This window comes from Cygnus atratus, chromosome 18 (genome assembly GCF_013377495.2).
Source record: "Cygnus atratus isolate AKBS03 ecotype Queensland, Australia chromosome 18, CAtr_DNAZoo_HiC_assembly, whole genome shotgun sequence".
NCBI lineage: Eukaryota > Metazoa > Chordata > Aves > Anseriformes > Anatidae > Cygnus > Cygnus atratus.
In genome coordinates this window covers 11,587,929-11,604,925 of record NC_066379.1, presented here as the reverse complement: position 1 = coordinate 11,604,925, position 16,997 = coordinate 11,587,929, and the positions used below count along the sequence as shown (strand labels likewise).

At 57.9% G+C, this 16,997-nt stretch overlaps 1 protein-coding gene across 1 annotated transcript in view; it reads left to right on the top strand.

Moving 5' to 3' along the window:
• SLC39A11 (solute carrier family 39 member 11) overlaps positions 1-16,427 on the top strand; it is an 87,485-nt gene extending 71,058 nt beyond the window's left edge. The window contains exons 7-9 of the mRNA XM_050714355.1: positions 14,222-14,320; positions 15,427-15,585; positions 15,729-16,427. Coding sequence (XP_050570312.1) covers positions 14,222-14,320; positions 15,427-15,585; positions 15,729-15,807 — 337 coding nt within the window. The 3' untranslated portion in view covers positions 15,808-16,427. The remainder of the gene's footprint in view (positions 1-14,221; positions 14,321-15,426; positions 15,586-15,728) is intronic.
• The last annotated feature ends 570 nt before the right edge of the window (positions 16,428-16,997 follow it).

The window sequence follows — 16,997 nt, the reverse complement described above, 5'->3', positions numbered from 1 at the left end:
TCCCTGCGGGCACACTGCGGGACGCGGGGCTGTGCCGGCCGGCAGCGCCGTGCCAGGTGTCAGGGTCACGGTCAGGGGGCCGGGGCTGCTCCCCGATGCTGGTCGCTCTCCTGGCGTCTCCATCCACTGGCACCGTGGTGCAGGGGTGCAGCCAGGGTGGTCCCCCCCACTCCAAGCCCGTGGCGTTTAGAGGACAAACCCACCTGCTTTAGTGGCCATCGTTTATTTCTTTAAGCCGACGGATGCTGGGGGGATCCTCAGCCCAGTCCCGTGGGGGTTTGCAGGCAGAAATGGCTGGAGCTGGCAGGGAGGGGAGCTCAGGAAGACGTGTGCCCACTCTGCTGTCATAGCCTGCACCGTGTCCCTTCACCATCCCGCTCCCAGTCCCCCAGCAGCAGAGGAAGGACGTAGCCCCGCTTTTTTTGGTTTTTCTCCCCAAATCCCACTGATGTGCACAGAATCCGTGCCCTGGATAGAAATGCGAGCAAGGACAGGGAGGTGGCGTCCTTGGGGACCTCTCCTCTCCTTTCCTCGGAGGCTCTTCCTTGGGGAATCGGCACCAGGAGCTGGTTTTCCTCCGTCCCATCCCCGGTGGAGATAATCCCTCGGGATGCTGCGCGCTCCGACGGGCGGTGTCGCTGCTCCCACCTCGAACGCAGGTGCCGGGGGCTCCCCCTCCCCGGCTGCGCTCAGCGTCTCCTGTTCTGCGTGGGTGTAGCTTCTGGGCGTTTCATCTTGCAGCCCCAGTGCTGTTTGATTGTCGTCGGTGTGTAGAGTTTTAAAAATACGCTGAAAGGTTGTCATTAAGGCTGGAAAACCTCGGAAATGCTGGAAGCAGGGATGGCGGCGAGCTTTTTGCTGGGATCTTTGTAGGCACACACTGTGCACTGTGCTCCTTGCCTGGGTGCCTTCTCTCCCAGCCCTTGACGTCCGCCTCTTGGCCCTCTGCAGTTTGCCCCGTGTAGGACAGAGAATGTGTGAGCACCTTGGAGCCCTGGACCGAGCACCCCTGCGTGCAGCAGGATGGTGCTGAGTGCCCAGCACCGCGGCTGCTTCCCATTTCCACGGGCTGCATGCAGTGCAGGAGCCCCAGGGCCCCGGTGCCCTGCAGCCCTTAAACTCGGTAAGAAAGCAGCCTTTGTCGTGGCCAGGGGCTAAGTCCGGTCACAAGGGACAGTTTGTGCCAGAAAATATTCTTTTTTAAAAAAAAAAAAAAAAAAAAAACACGGGAAGAGAAGTTGAACCACAGCAGCGTTTTTCAGAAGCCCCCGTTCCTGCTGGGTGCCACGTGGGCAGAGCGAGGAGGTCTCGGGTTTGCCCCGCGGGCTGGGGGCTCGCCCCGTGGGACCCCAGGGAAGAGCCGTGCCCGAGCTGTCCCCGTCCGTGCGGGGTTGCTGCTCCTCTCCTGCCTGACACTAGGTGGTAACAGCCGAGCTCCTGCCGGCCTGTGCGTACATAAAGGACTAAAAACCTGAAAAATAGTTTGAAATATTTTGTTACGTCGTGTGTGGTGCGGACACCGGGTCCCAACAGGGCACTGGGGATGCAAATAAGTTAAAGGTTAAAAATTGGGTAGGCAGCTTTGGGGCAAAGCTGCCCTAGGATGAGACCGGGTACCTCCAGGAACCAGGGAGATGCTTTCTCCCGCGGGTTTGCATCGCTCGGCTGAAACTCAGCCCCCATTTCTTGGACTTGGGCACTGGAGCAGGGATCAGGGTGTCCCTCCTCGTGTCCCCTGGGCGTTGCCGGGGCTGGGACCTGCCTGGGGACAGAGGCACCCATGGCTGCATCACCCAGGGAGCGCATCTCGGTTAGAGCCCAAGCGCCTCGGGAAGGTCCCGATCCCTCCTTCGGCAGCACCGGGACAGGCAAAATCCCACGGGGTTTGTTCTGTTGCTCGCTCCTCTGCAAGCTGCAGGTGTTGTTTTGCCAAGGAGCCGAGCCTCACTAACCTCAGATGCTGTCCCCACTGTAAGGAAAGGGAGAGGTGCCTGGTTTTGCTGGTGGGGCACGCCGTGCCACCGAGCTGCCCCGTGTCTGCTCCTGTGCAGCTGCAGGACACCCCTGTGCGTGTGCAGGCGGTGCAGACAGCTGTAGTTTTTCCCCGATGACGATGGGGATGTTTCCTCCCCTGCAGCACAATGGCTCCCATTCATCAGCGTTGTGCTGGGAACGCTGGCCGGGTTTCGATCTCTTGTGCCCGCAGATTGTTTCCTGTCCAGCTCTGGTAAAACAGACAGAAAGGAGGCTTCGGGTTGACGGGCAGACTTTGACTGCGGCTTGGAAAATATTATTTCATGGGACAGCCTGTGCCTCCCACGCTGTGTCTCTCAGGCTGGGGAGAAAAAAAAAAAAAAAAAAAAAGGAAAAGAGAAAAAGCTGAGGCTTGATTAATGTACGGAGATTGAAACCAGGCAAAAATTTAATACTGTGTTTTCTTTGAATGAATGGAAATCATTGTGGGCTGAGGCAGCAGAAGACACGCTGGGTGTTTCTCTGCCGTTCGCACACGCACACACACGATCTCCGTCTCCTGCTCATGAATAGATCCGCGGTGGAGCTCATAAAGCTCGGGTGGGATCGAAATGTGGGGTCGACTCCTCGCTGCTGGCCTCTTTATCAGATGGAGGATGTGCACGGGAACGCCTAATGGAAAAAAAAACCACCTCTGGTAGCGCGAGGTGGGGCTGCATGGGGAATTCCACGGCCCCCGAGCTCCAAGACAAACGCTCATTCTCCAGCCAGGCTGCTCCTTCCCCAAGCACCGCGTTGGGGCCTCTGGTTACAAAACAAAACTGTTGCGAGATGCTTATTAAGCACCTTTTAATTAACCTGTCCCGAAGGTATGTGTGTATTATCGAGCGGTGGTTACCTACCCGGGTCGGTGTCCCGAGGGAGCTGGTCTTTTCCGACTCGTGAATGTTTTCCCCTTTGCCAAAAGGGAAGACGGAGACGTAACGGGGTGAGCTTTCACCGCTGCTGGCGCTCCGGGGAAGAGGAAAGTCTGGAAGGTGCTGGTGACCCACAAAGCGTTTGCTGCAGCCCATCGGTCTAAACAGGACGCCCGTTCCTGTGTCCCTCGAGCGAGCACGGGTGCCTTGTGGCTCCTCGGGTGCAATTCTCATCACCGCTAATTAACGGCGAGGGCTGAGGAGCTGCGGCCCCGCGCCGTTGAGTGGCAGCGGGAAGGTGCTCGATGTGCTGATGGTGAGGATGTCCCGACCTCTGCGAAGGTGCAGAAAGGCTTTGGGAGCACAAATGCATGGTTTTTGCAGCAAAGCAGATCTCAGCTTAATTAAATGAGGTTGCATGGGTGTCCAGATAGGGCGCTCCCCTTGCTCGCGGGGTTGTGCCGGGACAGACGCCCCACGCTCACCTGCCCAAGCAGCAGAGCAGATAAAGAAATGCCCTCCTGCAAAATCCTCGCACCTCTCTGCCCTTCAGAAAACAGCGTTTTATTGTAAACAGATATTAAACCACTTCTTGGTCATGAGAAAAAGGAAGCAGGTGGCTGGAAAGCGAGCTCTGGCTGGAAAGCAAGACAAGGCAGGCTTGAATCGCTTTCCCCACGGGTGATCTGTTTACAAATATGTGCGAAACGTGTCAGGCAGTGTCTCGCCCTTTGCTTGCTCCTCTCGATGCCTTTCACAGGAGCTTTTGCCATTTCGGATTGAGTTTCCAAAGTTGTTTGGAGCCTGAGCAGGCACTGCAGGACTGCTTCGAGGCGCTCGGTTTGCAGCACAGCGAGGGCTCGCGGTGATAAGCAGAAGCCAGACTGACCGTGGTGTTTTGGCTTAACCCCATATCCAAAAAAAAATTGTTCCTGGGAAGTGAAATCTGCATGAATAATTAAATCACAGGCACCCCGACACGCTCAGCCTCTCTCAGAACAGCTCCTTGTTATGGTGCATGGTTGGTCCTGCAGGGAGGAAACCTCCACGGGCGCTCAGGGCATGAACCTGCAGAGGGAAACCTCTGTGGCCTGCGGTGTTCTCACTGAGCTGCCTTCAGAGCCGCCAGATGTTTTCTGCGCCGGAAAACGTTTGTTCTCTGCAGTGCCTGGATGGTCAGGAGTCCTGCGGATGGACCTGGGCAGTGCTGGTCCCAGCAGCCCAGGGCTGGTGCCTGCCTGGGGTAACTGGGGCGCCGCAGCTCGGGTTGCTGGAGCCGCTCCCCGCACCGCTCCTTCTGCTTTCCAGTCTGTTGCAGTGCCAGGAAGTTAAAGCTGGGGTCTTACTGCGCTTTGCTGCTCAGTCTCTGGTGCGGAGAGGTGCAGGGATGGAGCAGAGACCTTGTTTTCCGGTCCTTGGATCGGGAGCAAAGCGCAAACATTTTCCTGGTCCTTAAAAACCTGGTAGCTGCGTTTGCTCACGTCAGCTGCGTTGCTGGAGCCTGGGTTGAGTGAACGTGGATTTGTGGAGGAGACGTCCCCAGCACAAACGAGGTCTCTGGACCCAGCGAGGCCCGGGATCCTCTTCACTTCATGGTGCTGAATCCTGTCTCAGCCCGGGTGCTCCTGCTCCTGGGGGTGGGTTTTCAGTGCATGGCCGTAGGTAGCAGCAGCTGCAGCTCCCCAGGCAGCCGGCTGCGAGTGCTGTGCGAAGTCACATCGGAGAAAGGGGCCAAATCTTCCCATGTATTGAAGGATGCTCGTAGGGCCGGGTGCCTTCTGCAGCCTGTATTTGTGGCCCTGTGCAGAGAGCTCCAGGCTTAGCGGGGAAGTCTCCAAACCGCGGCTGGGAACTGGGCTGCTGGCTGCGAGCCCCTCGCCTGCTGTTAGCGTTTACACCGCCGCCTGGATAAACAGCCTCCCCTCCTCTTCTCTCTCACTTCTTCCTCCTTCTCCTTTACTTAAGTGTCTAGACCGAGGAGGGTTTTTGCCTGATTCGTAATACTCAGCAGAGACAGCTGGCTCTGTGGAAAGTCTGTGCAATGGCTGCCTGCCTCCCTTCCCGTGGTGGGCACTGCGTGAGCAGATCCTGAGGGACGACACGGACCTTTGTGTCCTTTGCTATCAACCGTGCTATCGCTGGAGACCCGGGGGCCCCTTTGTATCTGCCCGCTTGCCTGGCAGCTTCCTCCCTTCCTCCTCTTCCCCTCAGCCTCCCCATGCTTTTTGTCCCTGCCCTCCAGGTGTACATACGCCGCCACTTTGAGTCATCTTCTCTTGCATAAGCTCCGCCTGGAGGGCTTGTTTGATGCCCGGACTCACTCCCCAAAAATTCGCCCCGGAGAGGAGTCAGGGACTCCCGACAGAGCAAATCCCCAGCGCCACCCGGGAGCCTCGCAGCCCGCTCCTCGCCCTGCTCCGCTGCGCTTCCTGGCCCCGCTTTGGGACCGAGGGGGTGCCCCTTGGAGGATGCTCAGCTTTGGGGCCGTGCCAGGAGCTGCTGCCCGCTCCCAGGGGGGCCTTGGGTGGGTGTCGGGGCCCTGCTCCTGCCCCCACCCCGGGTTGAGGCCTGGAAACCTGGTGGCTCGCCTGCCCCTTCCCGCGAAGGTCTCTGCCCGGCTTTGATCTGCAAAGCTCGCTGGTTCAGTTCCTGTTCGCGTTAAAATAAACGAAAGAGGGCAAAGAAGAGAGCAGAGGAAGAAAAAGCCATTATCCCTGTTTATCTTATCAAGATAATGCCAAACAAGGCTCACTTTGAGCGAGAGGCTCACTCTTTGCCGCCGCAGTGGCCCGTTCCTCTCTTTAGCAGCACGGTTTAAAAATAAACCCTCAGAGGAGGGGAAGCGACTTGAATGAAGACATTGTTACTGTACAAGATGCGATAATAGGGCCTTTTATGGCTACATCTGTTAGTAAATTGTTTAGTTCCAGGTTTTGGGGCTGCATAAAGGAGCCGCGCTGGGGCTTTTCCACACTCTCCCCCGGCGCCTTTTAGTGGTGACGTTGCAGGAGAGGGGAGAGGAGAAAACGTTTTCCTACTTCTAATTTTGCTCTTAGCTTCTGGTGCTGATCCTCATCAGCATGCAAGTGCAGACACACGGTGCTCATCCATCCCCTGGTGCTCATCCACCCCCCCGGCCATCACCCGTTCCCCCCACGGCCCCGCCGGGGCAGCCAGTGGCTGAGGGGCCTCCTGCAGTGGGTGGCAGCACCCTTGGGGTCCCATTGCCTCCAGCCCAGCTCATCCGTCCATCTGTCCGTCCGTCTGTCCATCCGTCAGCTCTCTGCCTGTCGCTTCAGATGTCCAGGAGACGACGAGTGAGATACAAACACGCCTACGTGTCTGCCTCTGCATAGCTGGGCTTTGGCATCTCTCAGGTTCTCCTCGCCCCCAGAAGGGAAGAATTAGGTCTTTATTCACCCAATTTGTCCGCTTTTCCTTGCCGTGCGCGAGGCTTTTGTTCCCTGTAAGCGATCGGGGCCGTGCGTGTCGCTGGCTGCCGAGCTTGTTGTGCACGGGAACTGGAGGACAGAGCAAAGAAAAAAATTAAATAATTCCCCCAAACTCTTCTGCCACCCCAGCTTGGTCTCTGCGCTGAGATTTCCTTGCCGTGTAACATTTTCTATGCGAAATGTGCTGATGGTTTAAGGAATCGTACAAAAGGGAGAGGGTTGGCGGGTTTGTATGAAGCTGTAAACGTTAACTGGCAGGTATTATTGGGAATTTTTATAGGTGGGCCGTAATCCCAGCCCTGCTTTTGGACCACCCAGCTTCTGCGTGTTCAATTTTTAAAAATATTTTAATAGCCTTTAAAAGGTTCTGTATCTCCCTCCAGCTCTAGCCCTACCCGCGATCAGTGCAGCCACATCATTAAATTCACTTGATTTAAGCGCGTGCCAATACGAATATGTAAAAAATTTAAATTTGGGTGGGCATTTCTGCAGCTCTAAGCTGAGTGAAACAGAGTTAACAAGGTCTTGTGTTAGGGTCTTCTTAGGGTATTTAAAAATAGCCCCAAACTAAACATTTCAAAGTGGAGGAAGGGGGCCCTGGCTCACGTTGCAGTGCAGCTGAGGGTCATCTGCAGGCAGAATTCCCGTCCTTAGGGTGCTGTTTAGCTGGATCGGTGCATGTGGGTGCTGGGTGCTGGCTGGTGGGGTGGCAGCAGGGACACGGGGACGGGGAAGAGCAACGTGGATTTCTGCCCCAAGGTGATGGTATTTCAACATTTGGGCCAAACGGCTCCGTGAGGCTGCTAATGGGGCACAGCTGGGGCCAGCGGCGGGGCCCTAACCCAGGTGGGGACGAGCTTGAACTGAGCCAGGATGCCCAGAGCCCCGTCCCTGCTCTGCTCTGCCCCAGGCTGTCCTCACCACCGGCCCCCCAGGGCACCCCCTGCTTGCAGGCACCGTCCCTGCCCCGAGCAAGGCTGCAGGATGGTGATCCCGTGGGTGCTGCTTCCTCTGGTGCTTTGCAGCCCTTCCCGAACTGACGCACGGACGCATCTGGATGTTGGCAGGGATGATGAGCTGGGTGCCACACGGTGCCGATGTGAAGGTGCGCGGCTTTAGGGGGTCGGGGCAGCTGTGGTGCCCCGAGGTGGCCGCTGCCCTCGGCAGCCGAGCCTGCCCCGAGCCTCCATCCACTCTTCCTGGGGCTGAATTTCCTTTTTTTTTTTACGCTTTTCCTTGCATCTTGAAGGGAGATTTTGGAAAAGAACATATTTGAGAGCAGATTGTTCACTTTGAAGTCAGCATTTGGTGATCTTACGCATTTATTTCTTTGCTCTGAGCAACCTGCATGTGAAAGGGCAACCGTAAAAGGTTCCAAATTTTGCTTTTCCCAAAGCACATTGGAGCAGGGAGCTGAGTTCGGGTTATTTCAGGTATTTCCCTGTACGAACGTGTAACATCGTTACGTGCACATGAGAGCACCTCTGGGTGAAAGGAGCTAACGCTGCGCGCAGCAGTGCAGCGGTGGCGTTGGGCACGGGAAGTTACGCTTTGAGCTGCTTACAAATATCTTTTAGCTTTTTACCTAGGTAGACCTTGACTGTGCAAATGGAGATTTGTCGGTGGTGCAGGCTGCGCTGGGTCGTGCATTTCATTACACACCATCAGGCTGAGCAGAATTAGTGCAGTCGCTGCCGGGAGCGAGCCCGGGTCCGTCTCCTGCTCGCTTTGCCAGCACCGGCCCTGCATGGCCGCAGCCAGGCGAGGTTTGGTGCTGTGGGCCGGATCCTGAGCGAGCAGGTGGGGTTTACAGGGGCTCTGAGGGGAGCTGGGTGCAGGTCGAGCCTCCCTGAGCCTTCCCTGCTGGGGTCAAAACACAGCGAAAGAGAGAGGAGAGCAGGAAGGCGCGGAGCCGTGAGATGTGGCTTTGTGCTCCGCGGATAGGGGGAGACGTGAACTTTTACCCCGTGCGTGAGGCTGACTCATAAATCAAACAGGGACATAAATAACCGGGCAGATAAGGGCACAGATTCTCAACCCCCGGGGGAGTAAACGGCCCCGACACATCGGGACCCCCCCGGTGCGATCGGGCTGTCGATGCGAGCCGACCATAACAAAGCAGTTGCTGTTGGCCAGCCTTGCACGACGGCCGCTTCTTTGCTTGTCTGCTGCTCTGATGTCGAGGGTTGGAAGCTGCTCTCTGCAGCAGCCACTTGCCGTGGGACGTGTCCGGTGCTGGGACAGGAGGGTGCCCACTGCCACCACCTTTTGGCTGAGCGACGGCCCCCGTTTGCTCAGCGCCTCCCGGGGGATGCTCCTGCGTTCTCAGCCGGCTGCCTCCGAGGGCTTCCCCATCTTCCTCGGCCAGTTTATCCGGAGAGGTGACGGCTCGGAGGTTGGCAGGGGGCAGGAGGATGCAGCGAGGTTCTGGGGGTGCTGAGCTTCGTGTCTGCGGTCGGCTGAAGTGGGTTGAAGGAGGAGGGGAGGCAGCGCCGTGCGGGGACCGGGACGCAGAGCAAACCCGAACAATGGCGGGCTGGGGAAAAAACAAAAAACAAACAAACAAAAAAAAACCCTATGTGTTTTAGCTAAGTCTGTAACCTAAAGGTAATACCTGCATTGAAAGCGTGGCGCTGGGTAAACACCGGAGGAAAACAACGCATGGCTGCGCCGCTCCAAGCACCGCCTTGGGCGAGCAGCGAGGTTGTTTGAGGAGTGTTTGGCGGCCCTGGCTCGGCGAGCCCGTGGTGTGGTGTTATTTTTGACAAAAAGCTTTGGGCTGGCTCTGAACTCTTTGCCATGGCCTCGAACAGCCCGTGTCTGCAGGATACGGCCGTGCAAGCGTTATGGGGGTCCCCGAGCCTGCTGTGAGCCGGCGTTTTGCACGAGGGGATGTTGGTGGCATCCATGTCCCCTCCCTGCAGCCCTGCTCCTTCGCCTGCCTCCCCCTTTTGCCTGACACCGGCGGGGATTTGCCTCGTGGAAGCTGAGGAATTTCTTGCTTTTCAGCTAAAGTTCACGTCCTGGTTGCCGCGCTCGGAGGCGAGGGAGCGGGTTTTACGGCTTTGAACTTTGCTTGCGTGCCTTTGGGATAAATTAAGGGTAAAATTTCCTAAAATTGTAAATGTTTACTGCGTGCGGATCCAGAGCCGGGTGTATTGAAGGCTGGCCGGGGGCCAGGCGAGCAGATGGGACGCAGACCGTGCGGCGCGCAGCCCCGGCCGGTGGGTTTGGAAGAGGCAGCGGAGGGGCGAGAAGTGGCACGGGGCTGGGGGGGGGGGCAAGGCCCAGCAGGGCCGGGGCTGTGCCCGTCGCTGCCCTGTGTGCACGCACGGGCTGGTGAAGGCCCTTCCTTGGGCCTCCGAGGGGGGAAATCATCTCATGCACGTGTTTGTGCAGAGGCGGCTGCGAGCAGCCCCGCTCCGGGCTGGTGGTGCCCCGGGAGCCCCGTGGGTGTCGGAGCAGAGCACGGCACCAGCAGAGACCCAAAATGAGCTTTTCTGCTCCCACCAGCAAGCTGGCAGAGTGGCTTGCACAAAACCTCTGTAACCTGTCAAAATCTGTCAAAATCGGGCCCGTTTTCTTGCGCTTTTGTGGTCTCGGTTTGAGATGTTCATCCGTGCGCCCGTCCTGCCCTTCCCTGCCTCCTGAGCTCTGCGCCTCTTGCACTGGTTTGTGCCCCAAATTATTCCCTGCCACCTCTCCCTTTCCTTTGCTTCCTTTCAGCTTTGCTGCCCGTCCTTGGTGCCCTTTGGGAGGCTCCTGGCACGGGTTGGCTGCGAGCTCTGCTGATGACTTCCAACATAACAACAGGGCACCCGTTTTTTGGGGGGCTTTCACTCCCGTATAATTTCCCACCTGCCCGTATCTCTGCACAACTGGCGAATCACTCGGTGGCTGCCGGCCCCCCCGGTCTCCTTGCTGGCCAGGAGGACAGCTCAGGGCTCCTGGGCTCCCGATGTCGCAGGATGGGTTCACCCGCCGCATCCCAACCGGGGACGGACGGGTTCAGCGCCGCATCCCTGCCTTGCGTGAGAGGCGCCAGTAAAGCCGAGGCAGAGCTTGCGTGCCGAGGCAGCTGTGTTTAACAGGTAGGGCAGGTATGGGGAAACGCTCAGGGCCCCGCGCTCACCGCAGGGCTCCTTCCCACCTGCGAGCCCTGATCAAACACCTCGACGGGCAGCCCGAGTGGGAAGCCGTGATGTAATCTCGGGAACCCAAAACAATCGGCCCTTTCATGGCAAGACGATAACAATCAAAACAGTATGTAAGGGCCTGCCATGCAAGAATACACATGCACATTATACACTGGAGGGAATTGAAAGCCGGAGTGAAAAGGGGCTTGTTAAGAATATGTAGCCTGCTTTCATAATCAGTTTGTAAAAGAATAGGCCCTTGAAAACAAGGGTTTAGGCTTATAGAAGGCTTTCTGTGCCTTGACCTTGCAAATATGCAGAGATGCCAACTTTTCTTTTTTTTGAAAGTGAACTTGGAGCCTCCCAGCGTGGTGCCGCGGCGCTTGGCAGCGAGTGGGGGTACGTCCCCGGGGGGCGCGGGTGCTCCCCTCCTGCCACGAGGAGCTGGGCCTCGGCGGCGCTCAGCCGGGTGCCCGAGATTTTACCTTTTCTTCCTTAAAATGGCGGCACTGGGCTCTGCCAGCATCTGCAGAGGTGTGAGGTGTGCGTGGGACCGGCGGTGGCGCTCCTGCTCCCAGGTGGAGGGGGTAGGGGGCACGTCGCTGGGCTCGCCCCGTTTCACAGGTGGGGAACCTGGGGCAGAGCGCTGGGAAAGGGAGCGTTTGCAGTGTGTGTTGGCTCCTAGGTCCTCGCCCCTTTGAAGGACACCTGAGGCCCTTGTTCCCTAAGTGGCAGAGACGCACAAGTGACTTCCCTGCGTTGGCCGGGGCGCTGGTGGCTAAAGGAGCACGCACATCCCCAGGGTCTGGTGTGGTTTCCTCTCTCTTCAGGTCAGTGCACTTTGTACGTTGAAGGTTATCCTCCCATCTGCAAAATGTCTTTTAGCTGGACGTGGGCGACCCATCGGACAGGACGGGGTCAGCTTCACACACCCCAGTACTGGTTATTCCCCCCTTCCTCGCTTTAGGGACCCTGACGTCTCTAAACATTTCATGCCTGTCCCCTGGGCTGAAGCATCTCGTCTCCTTACCACCTCCTCTGCGTCCCGCTGCCCGTGGGCACCCAGAGGCACGGCCCCCGGCCAGCCTGCTGCAGGCTGTCTTTGTGCATCTGTTTTACAATGTGTTTCTTTGCAGCAGGGGGAAGCCTTCCAAGAATCCCCACCTATTTCCGTAATAAGGACGCCTTTGTTTTCCTCGCGCACAATGCAGCTTTATGCGACTCGCTTGCTTTCTTCCCAACCGTGTAGCCGGCAGCTCGACACGGGAGCTGCCGAGGTGTGAGGTGTGTGCGGATCGGCGGCCGAGGGCCAGAGGAATGTCTCCTGGGATGCTTTTTGTTCGCAGCTGGGGCATCAGAGCTCGGTCTCTTTGCCTGAGCACCCGGACATCTCCGAGCCGCCGCGCTGGGCAAACAGAGGTGGCCCCGGAGCGGCGAGCGGAGGTGCCCTTGGTGCAGCGAACCGAGGCAAAGCAAATAGGAAGGTTTGTGTGTTCCTGGCCCCCGTGTTGTCACGGAGCCCTTCTCATCCTGATGGGATTAGCGTCTCTGGGAAAGGCTCGGGAGGCCCTAAAATCCAAGTGTTCAGGCAGAGCTGCGGTGGTAGGAAGCGCTGGAGGAACGAGGGGCTGCAGCGCGTGGGGAGCGTGGGTTGGGTGAGCCTTCAGAGGGGTAGATGCCTTCAGATGACGTGGGGACAGTGTCACCCTGAAGCTGAGCCCAGAAGGTCCTCTCTCCCCCGTGGATGTCCCAAGGCAAGGCGCTGGGGCTCCGGTGGCCTTTGCCTCCTGCGGTGCCGCACGCTTGAGCTGTGTCTGCGCCCGACGGCTGGCACCCACGTGGCACGATGCCTGCACCCGTGTGCCTTGCGTTTTTGCACCCGTGTTCCTTGGGAAAACAGGTTAAAACCTCGCCTGGAGCAGGGGACGCGTGGCTGCTTCCCACCGAGGGGTGGTGGAATTGGGTGGCCTGGCCCTGGCGTGTCCCTGTTGGGGTTGGAGCACCCATGGTGCGTGACCGTCGCTCCCCGTGGGTGCAGCACCTCTCTCCCCGAGCCTTCCTCCCTGCCAGCAGCTCTACCTCCCCTGGGCAGGAGAGCCCGTGCCCCCTGAGCCCTCTCCCCCAGGACACCCCAGATACCCTGGGCATCGGCGCTGCCGTGGGCTGGGGCTGGCCCCTGCTTTCCGGGAGCCCCGATGGGTTCGCCAGGGGCGTGCATGGGAGAGAGGGGAGGAGGAGGGCAGGGGCAAGCCCACCCGTCTGGGTTTCTCCTGCTGGGTCTCTCCTTGGGTTAAATTCCCTCCCTCGTGCCCCTCGGGGCTGCCTCTCTGCCCGGGCAGCCCCGCGGCAAGGGGTCAGCGAGGGGGGAGCCCGCCGCTGCTTCCCGTACAGACCCCTCCATTCACACTTCCCTCTCCCACCCCATTAATTTGTTGTGGTTGGGGCTAGTAATAGCTGCTTTGTGTGAAGGCGAGGGAGGGAGGAAAAAAAAAAAAAAAAACCAGCACACAGACAGCGGCTCCAGTGTTTTCTAAAAGGGATGTTTTTCCCCCTCCGTTCTCTCTCTCTTTGCCTTGAATAATGTTTTTGATTGTAATAGCCTGTCCTGGTTAGGGAAACCCACAGCCTCTCCCCCCTTCCCCTCCCCTCTTCTGTAAACCGTGGTAGAAGTTTAAACAACCCGGAGAGCTTTTTCTCACCAGTCTTATTTTACTAATAGGAAACAAGTGTTTGAGGCAGCAAAGGGAGCTCTCAGCTGCTGGCCAAGGAATCGCCGACTTCGCAGAGCGCCGCTGGGGCCGGGTAGGGGCCGGGGGCTCCTTGAGGCTGCCAGCCCGAGCCCCCCGGGGTGGTCGAGTTCGGTGTCCCCAGGGACCAGGGACAAATCCACGGCACGCCACACGCCCCAACCATGGAAAAGGTTTTCGTTAGCTCCTCGTTAGCTCAGCCCGGGGAGACATCGCTGTAAAGGATGAGCCCGGATCGTTTTGGTGCTTGCCACGTTTTTGTTCCTTGAACGACGAAGGGAAAGCCCACACCTCGATTTCTTGTTTTTTCACCCCAAATCAGACACTTGCAGTGAGCTGGAAGGGACCCTGCGGGGTGGCACAGGGTGCTCTGGAGCTGGAGGCTGCCGGCAAACAGCTGAACGCAGGGGCTGAGAACTGCAGGGAGATGGAGAGCGAGGAGAAACCTCACCCAGTTCTCTGCCCTCGAACATCCAAACCTCTCCTGGCTGCCCTTGAGTTTTAAACTCTAAAAGACCCGCGTTTTCTGCCTCTGGGGACATGGGGCTCTAATTGGAGCAGTTCAAGTTTACCGTGCCTTCCTGTATAACCCCCTTTATCTGGCTTTTTATCTTTTGTGCCTTGAGAAATGGTCCTCACGGCAGCCTGGATTACTTTACGGACGGAAAGGCCTCTCCTCTCTCCCTCTCCCTCTCCCAGTTGTGTTTGGGTCTGGCTGCTGTTGGGGTGCCACTCTGCTGGCCCCAACCCCTCCAGCATCGCTGGAAGAGCACACCTTATTTCAGCAGTCCGCTCTCCTGAGCTGCTCCGTAGCCAGGATCGGGCCCCGTGCATTGCTGTGTTCACGTTAAATATTCGCACGAGTAGCCCCAGGGCTAGCTGTGCTTCCATTAAAAAGGCACGTCTTTAACAACATCTCTCTTTTTCCAGTTCCTGGCCCGTCGTTTCCACCCGACGTAGCTGCAGGTACCTACGCGTGCTCTTTTGTTTGGCAGGAACCTGGCGATTGGGATCGGCATCCAGAACTTCCCGGAAGGCCTTGCTGTCAGCCTGCCTTTACGCGGCGCGGGATTTTCGACCTGGAAGGCGTTCTGGTAAGCAGAGCTGCTCCCAGCCCGCAGGAGCCAGGACCCTCACCGGCAGCTCCCGTGAGCGGGTGCCCTGGGGGTGCCCTCGGGATGGGCTCGTGTTGGCCAAGAGCTGCTTCCCGTGGTCTCCATGGGGCAGGTGCTCAATGTGGAGAGTTTTGCCGGGGCTGATGTTGTGCTCCAGACCTGCCAGCAGCCTGGGAGAAGAGCAGTGGGTGCTGCCCGGTGCCCCCGAGCTCAGCCCCGAGCCCCCAGCTCGCCCCAGCCCCTGTGGTTTGCTCCAGCCCGGCTCAGCCGGCTGATCAGTGCCTGCGGTTAGCTCCCAGATCCTGCCCCCAAGAGGTCTTTTTTTTTTTTTTTTGGTTTTGTTTTGGTTTGGTTTTTCTCTCACTTCGCTCTGGGCCGCGTTTCAAACCCACTTTGTTTTCCTCCTTTTCCCCGAGGTAAAAAAGCCGAGGGCATGAACTCTGCAGGCGCAGGGCCGCGTTCCTGCCCGTGCACGTGTGCTCGGCCGGGTGATGGATGGGAGGGCAGGGGGGGCTTGCAGCCTGCTCCCTCCGAGCTTTGTTTTCTTTTCCTCCCACCCACCTCCATTCAGGTCAGCGCAGCCAGTGCTGGGACTTGCACCAGGGCTGCTGCTGGAAGGGAGCTCCCGTGGTCTTGGGGAGCTTTATTCATTAAAACAGCCCCAGAAGGAAAGAAAATGAGGGGGGAGAGCAGCGAGGCTGTGGCCAGGTGTCCTTTTTGGGACTGAGCTGTGCTGGTTGCAAGCATTTCCTTGCTGACCCAGCCCTGTCTGCGACCTGGATCCCCAAACCCCACAGAGATGTTCTGGGGGGAAGGAACCGGATCGTGTCTTAATTCCCGTCCTGGAAAAATCAGCTGGGTTTGGTCAAATCACCTTTGTCACCTGTCTAGAGTGACCCAGGTGGCTTGGTTTGTGCGGTGCAGCGGCGCTGCTCTGCCCGGTGCTGGCACCTTGGCCTGGTGTCCGACCTCCTCCAGGACCCGGTGGCACTGGGGAGGACACCGTGCCCCACGCCGCAGCCCCTCTGTGCCCACGCGGGGGCTTCCCGGGGTGCCCGGCGCCGTTCAGGCTCGTTGCCTTGCAGGTACGGGCAGCTGAGCGGCATGGTGGAGCCCTTGGCTGGCATCTTCGGTGCCTTCGCCGTGGTGGTGGCAGAGCCTCTCCTCCCCTACGCCCTGGGCTTTGCGGCCGGAGCAATGGTCTACGTGGTCATGGACGATATCATCCCCGAGGCACAGACCAGGTGAGCCCCCGGCCGGCACGGGGAAGTACTGAGGGCTCTGGAAGATCCCTTCCCTTCCCCAACGAGGGTCAGAGCTGTGCTTTACCCACCCTAAAAGCACCCCACAGCTCCCGGGAGCTCACGCCTTCATTTTCTCCCTGCAGCGGCAACGGGAAGCTGGCTTCCTGGACCTCCGTGCTCGGCTTCGTGGTGATGATGTCCCTGGACGTCGGCCTCGGGTAGGGCAGCTCGCTGCTCCCCGCGGGAAGGCTTCTCACCAGCGGCCGTGGTGGCATTTGGGACTGGACGCGCGTTATCCTCTAGACTTTTTTTTTGTACATGATTATTATTTTTATTTTTTTTTGGATCTGGTTTGGTGTTAATTCCCTATGATTTGGTCTATCTGCTCCCCCCAACATCACGTCGATGGTTTTCAAAGCACAAACGCGGGTGGTTCGGTGCGGGTCCTGCTTTCCTTTCGCCACCAGATTTTCTGTTTCCCCTAGAGGGCTGTGAGATGCATTGGCCGGGCTGCAGGTCCCGCTTTGCTTTTCCTTCAGTTCTGGGGTGGTTTCTCTGAGTCAGGTCGGTTTTGATCATCCTCGTTCTGTAGAAGGTCAGGAATTCACTGTTGCATGCTTAAGCTGCTCTGCAGTTACGTCCCAAGGCATCTGAATGAAGTAAACTCAATTTCCACCCCTGGTTCTGGAAGGCAGGTGGAAATTTTAGGGCTAGGATAACGTGCAGCACCCTGTGGGACAGCAGGTCTGATACATCCCGCTGGTCCTGGGCAGTGTTTTAGGGCTTTAGTTGTTTTGACGGATGCAAATAGTCTAAGCAAATAAAAATGAATTTTCTTGGTATCTCTGCAAGAGGAAAATACTGTTTTTTTCCTAAACTTATTTCCTAAGCAGGGCTTTGTTCCAGTGCATTGTGGCTTGTCCGATACCCAGAGGGTTTTCTGGGAAGAAGAAAAAAAAAAAAAAAAAGGAAAAAAGGAGAGAAGAATGTTTGTGTTTTCTAGCATGCACTCTGTGAGGAGGCAAGGTGTGGTTCCCCGTTGTCGGTGGTGTGCTCCGTGGTTGTTGTGCAGCAGGACGCATTGCCGCGCGGGCCCACGGCTGTGGGGCATTACTGACAACTGCTCTTTTCTGGCTGCTGTTTCAAATCGTTGATAGCTCCCCAGTGATCTCCTGCAGGAGTTGGGGCAGGCTGCTCCCAGAGGTGGCCCTGGGGGCTCTTCAGCCCCCTCTGCCCAGCTCGGTGCTGAGTTAACCTCACCGAGGACCCGAGAGTGCCAGAAACTCTCGTCCTCCCGAGCAGCGTCGGGATGCGATAGCTCATCAGCGGGAGTTAATTACCCAGCCCGAGGAGCCAGAAACACGCACTGAATGTGTCTGCGTCTTCGTCGTCTTCCTTTGGAGCATCTCCTG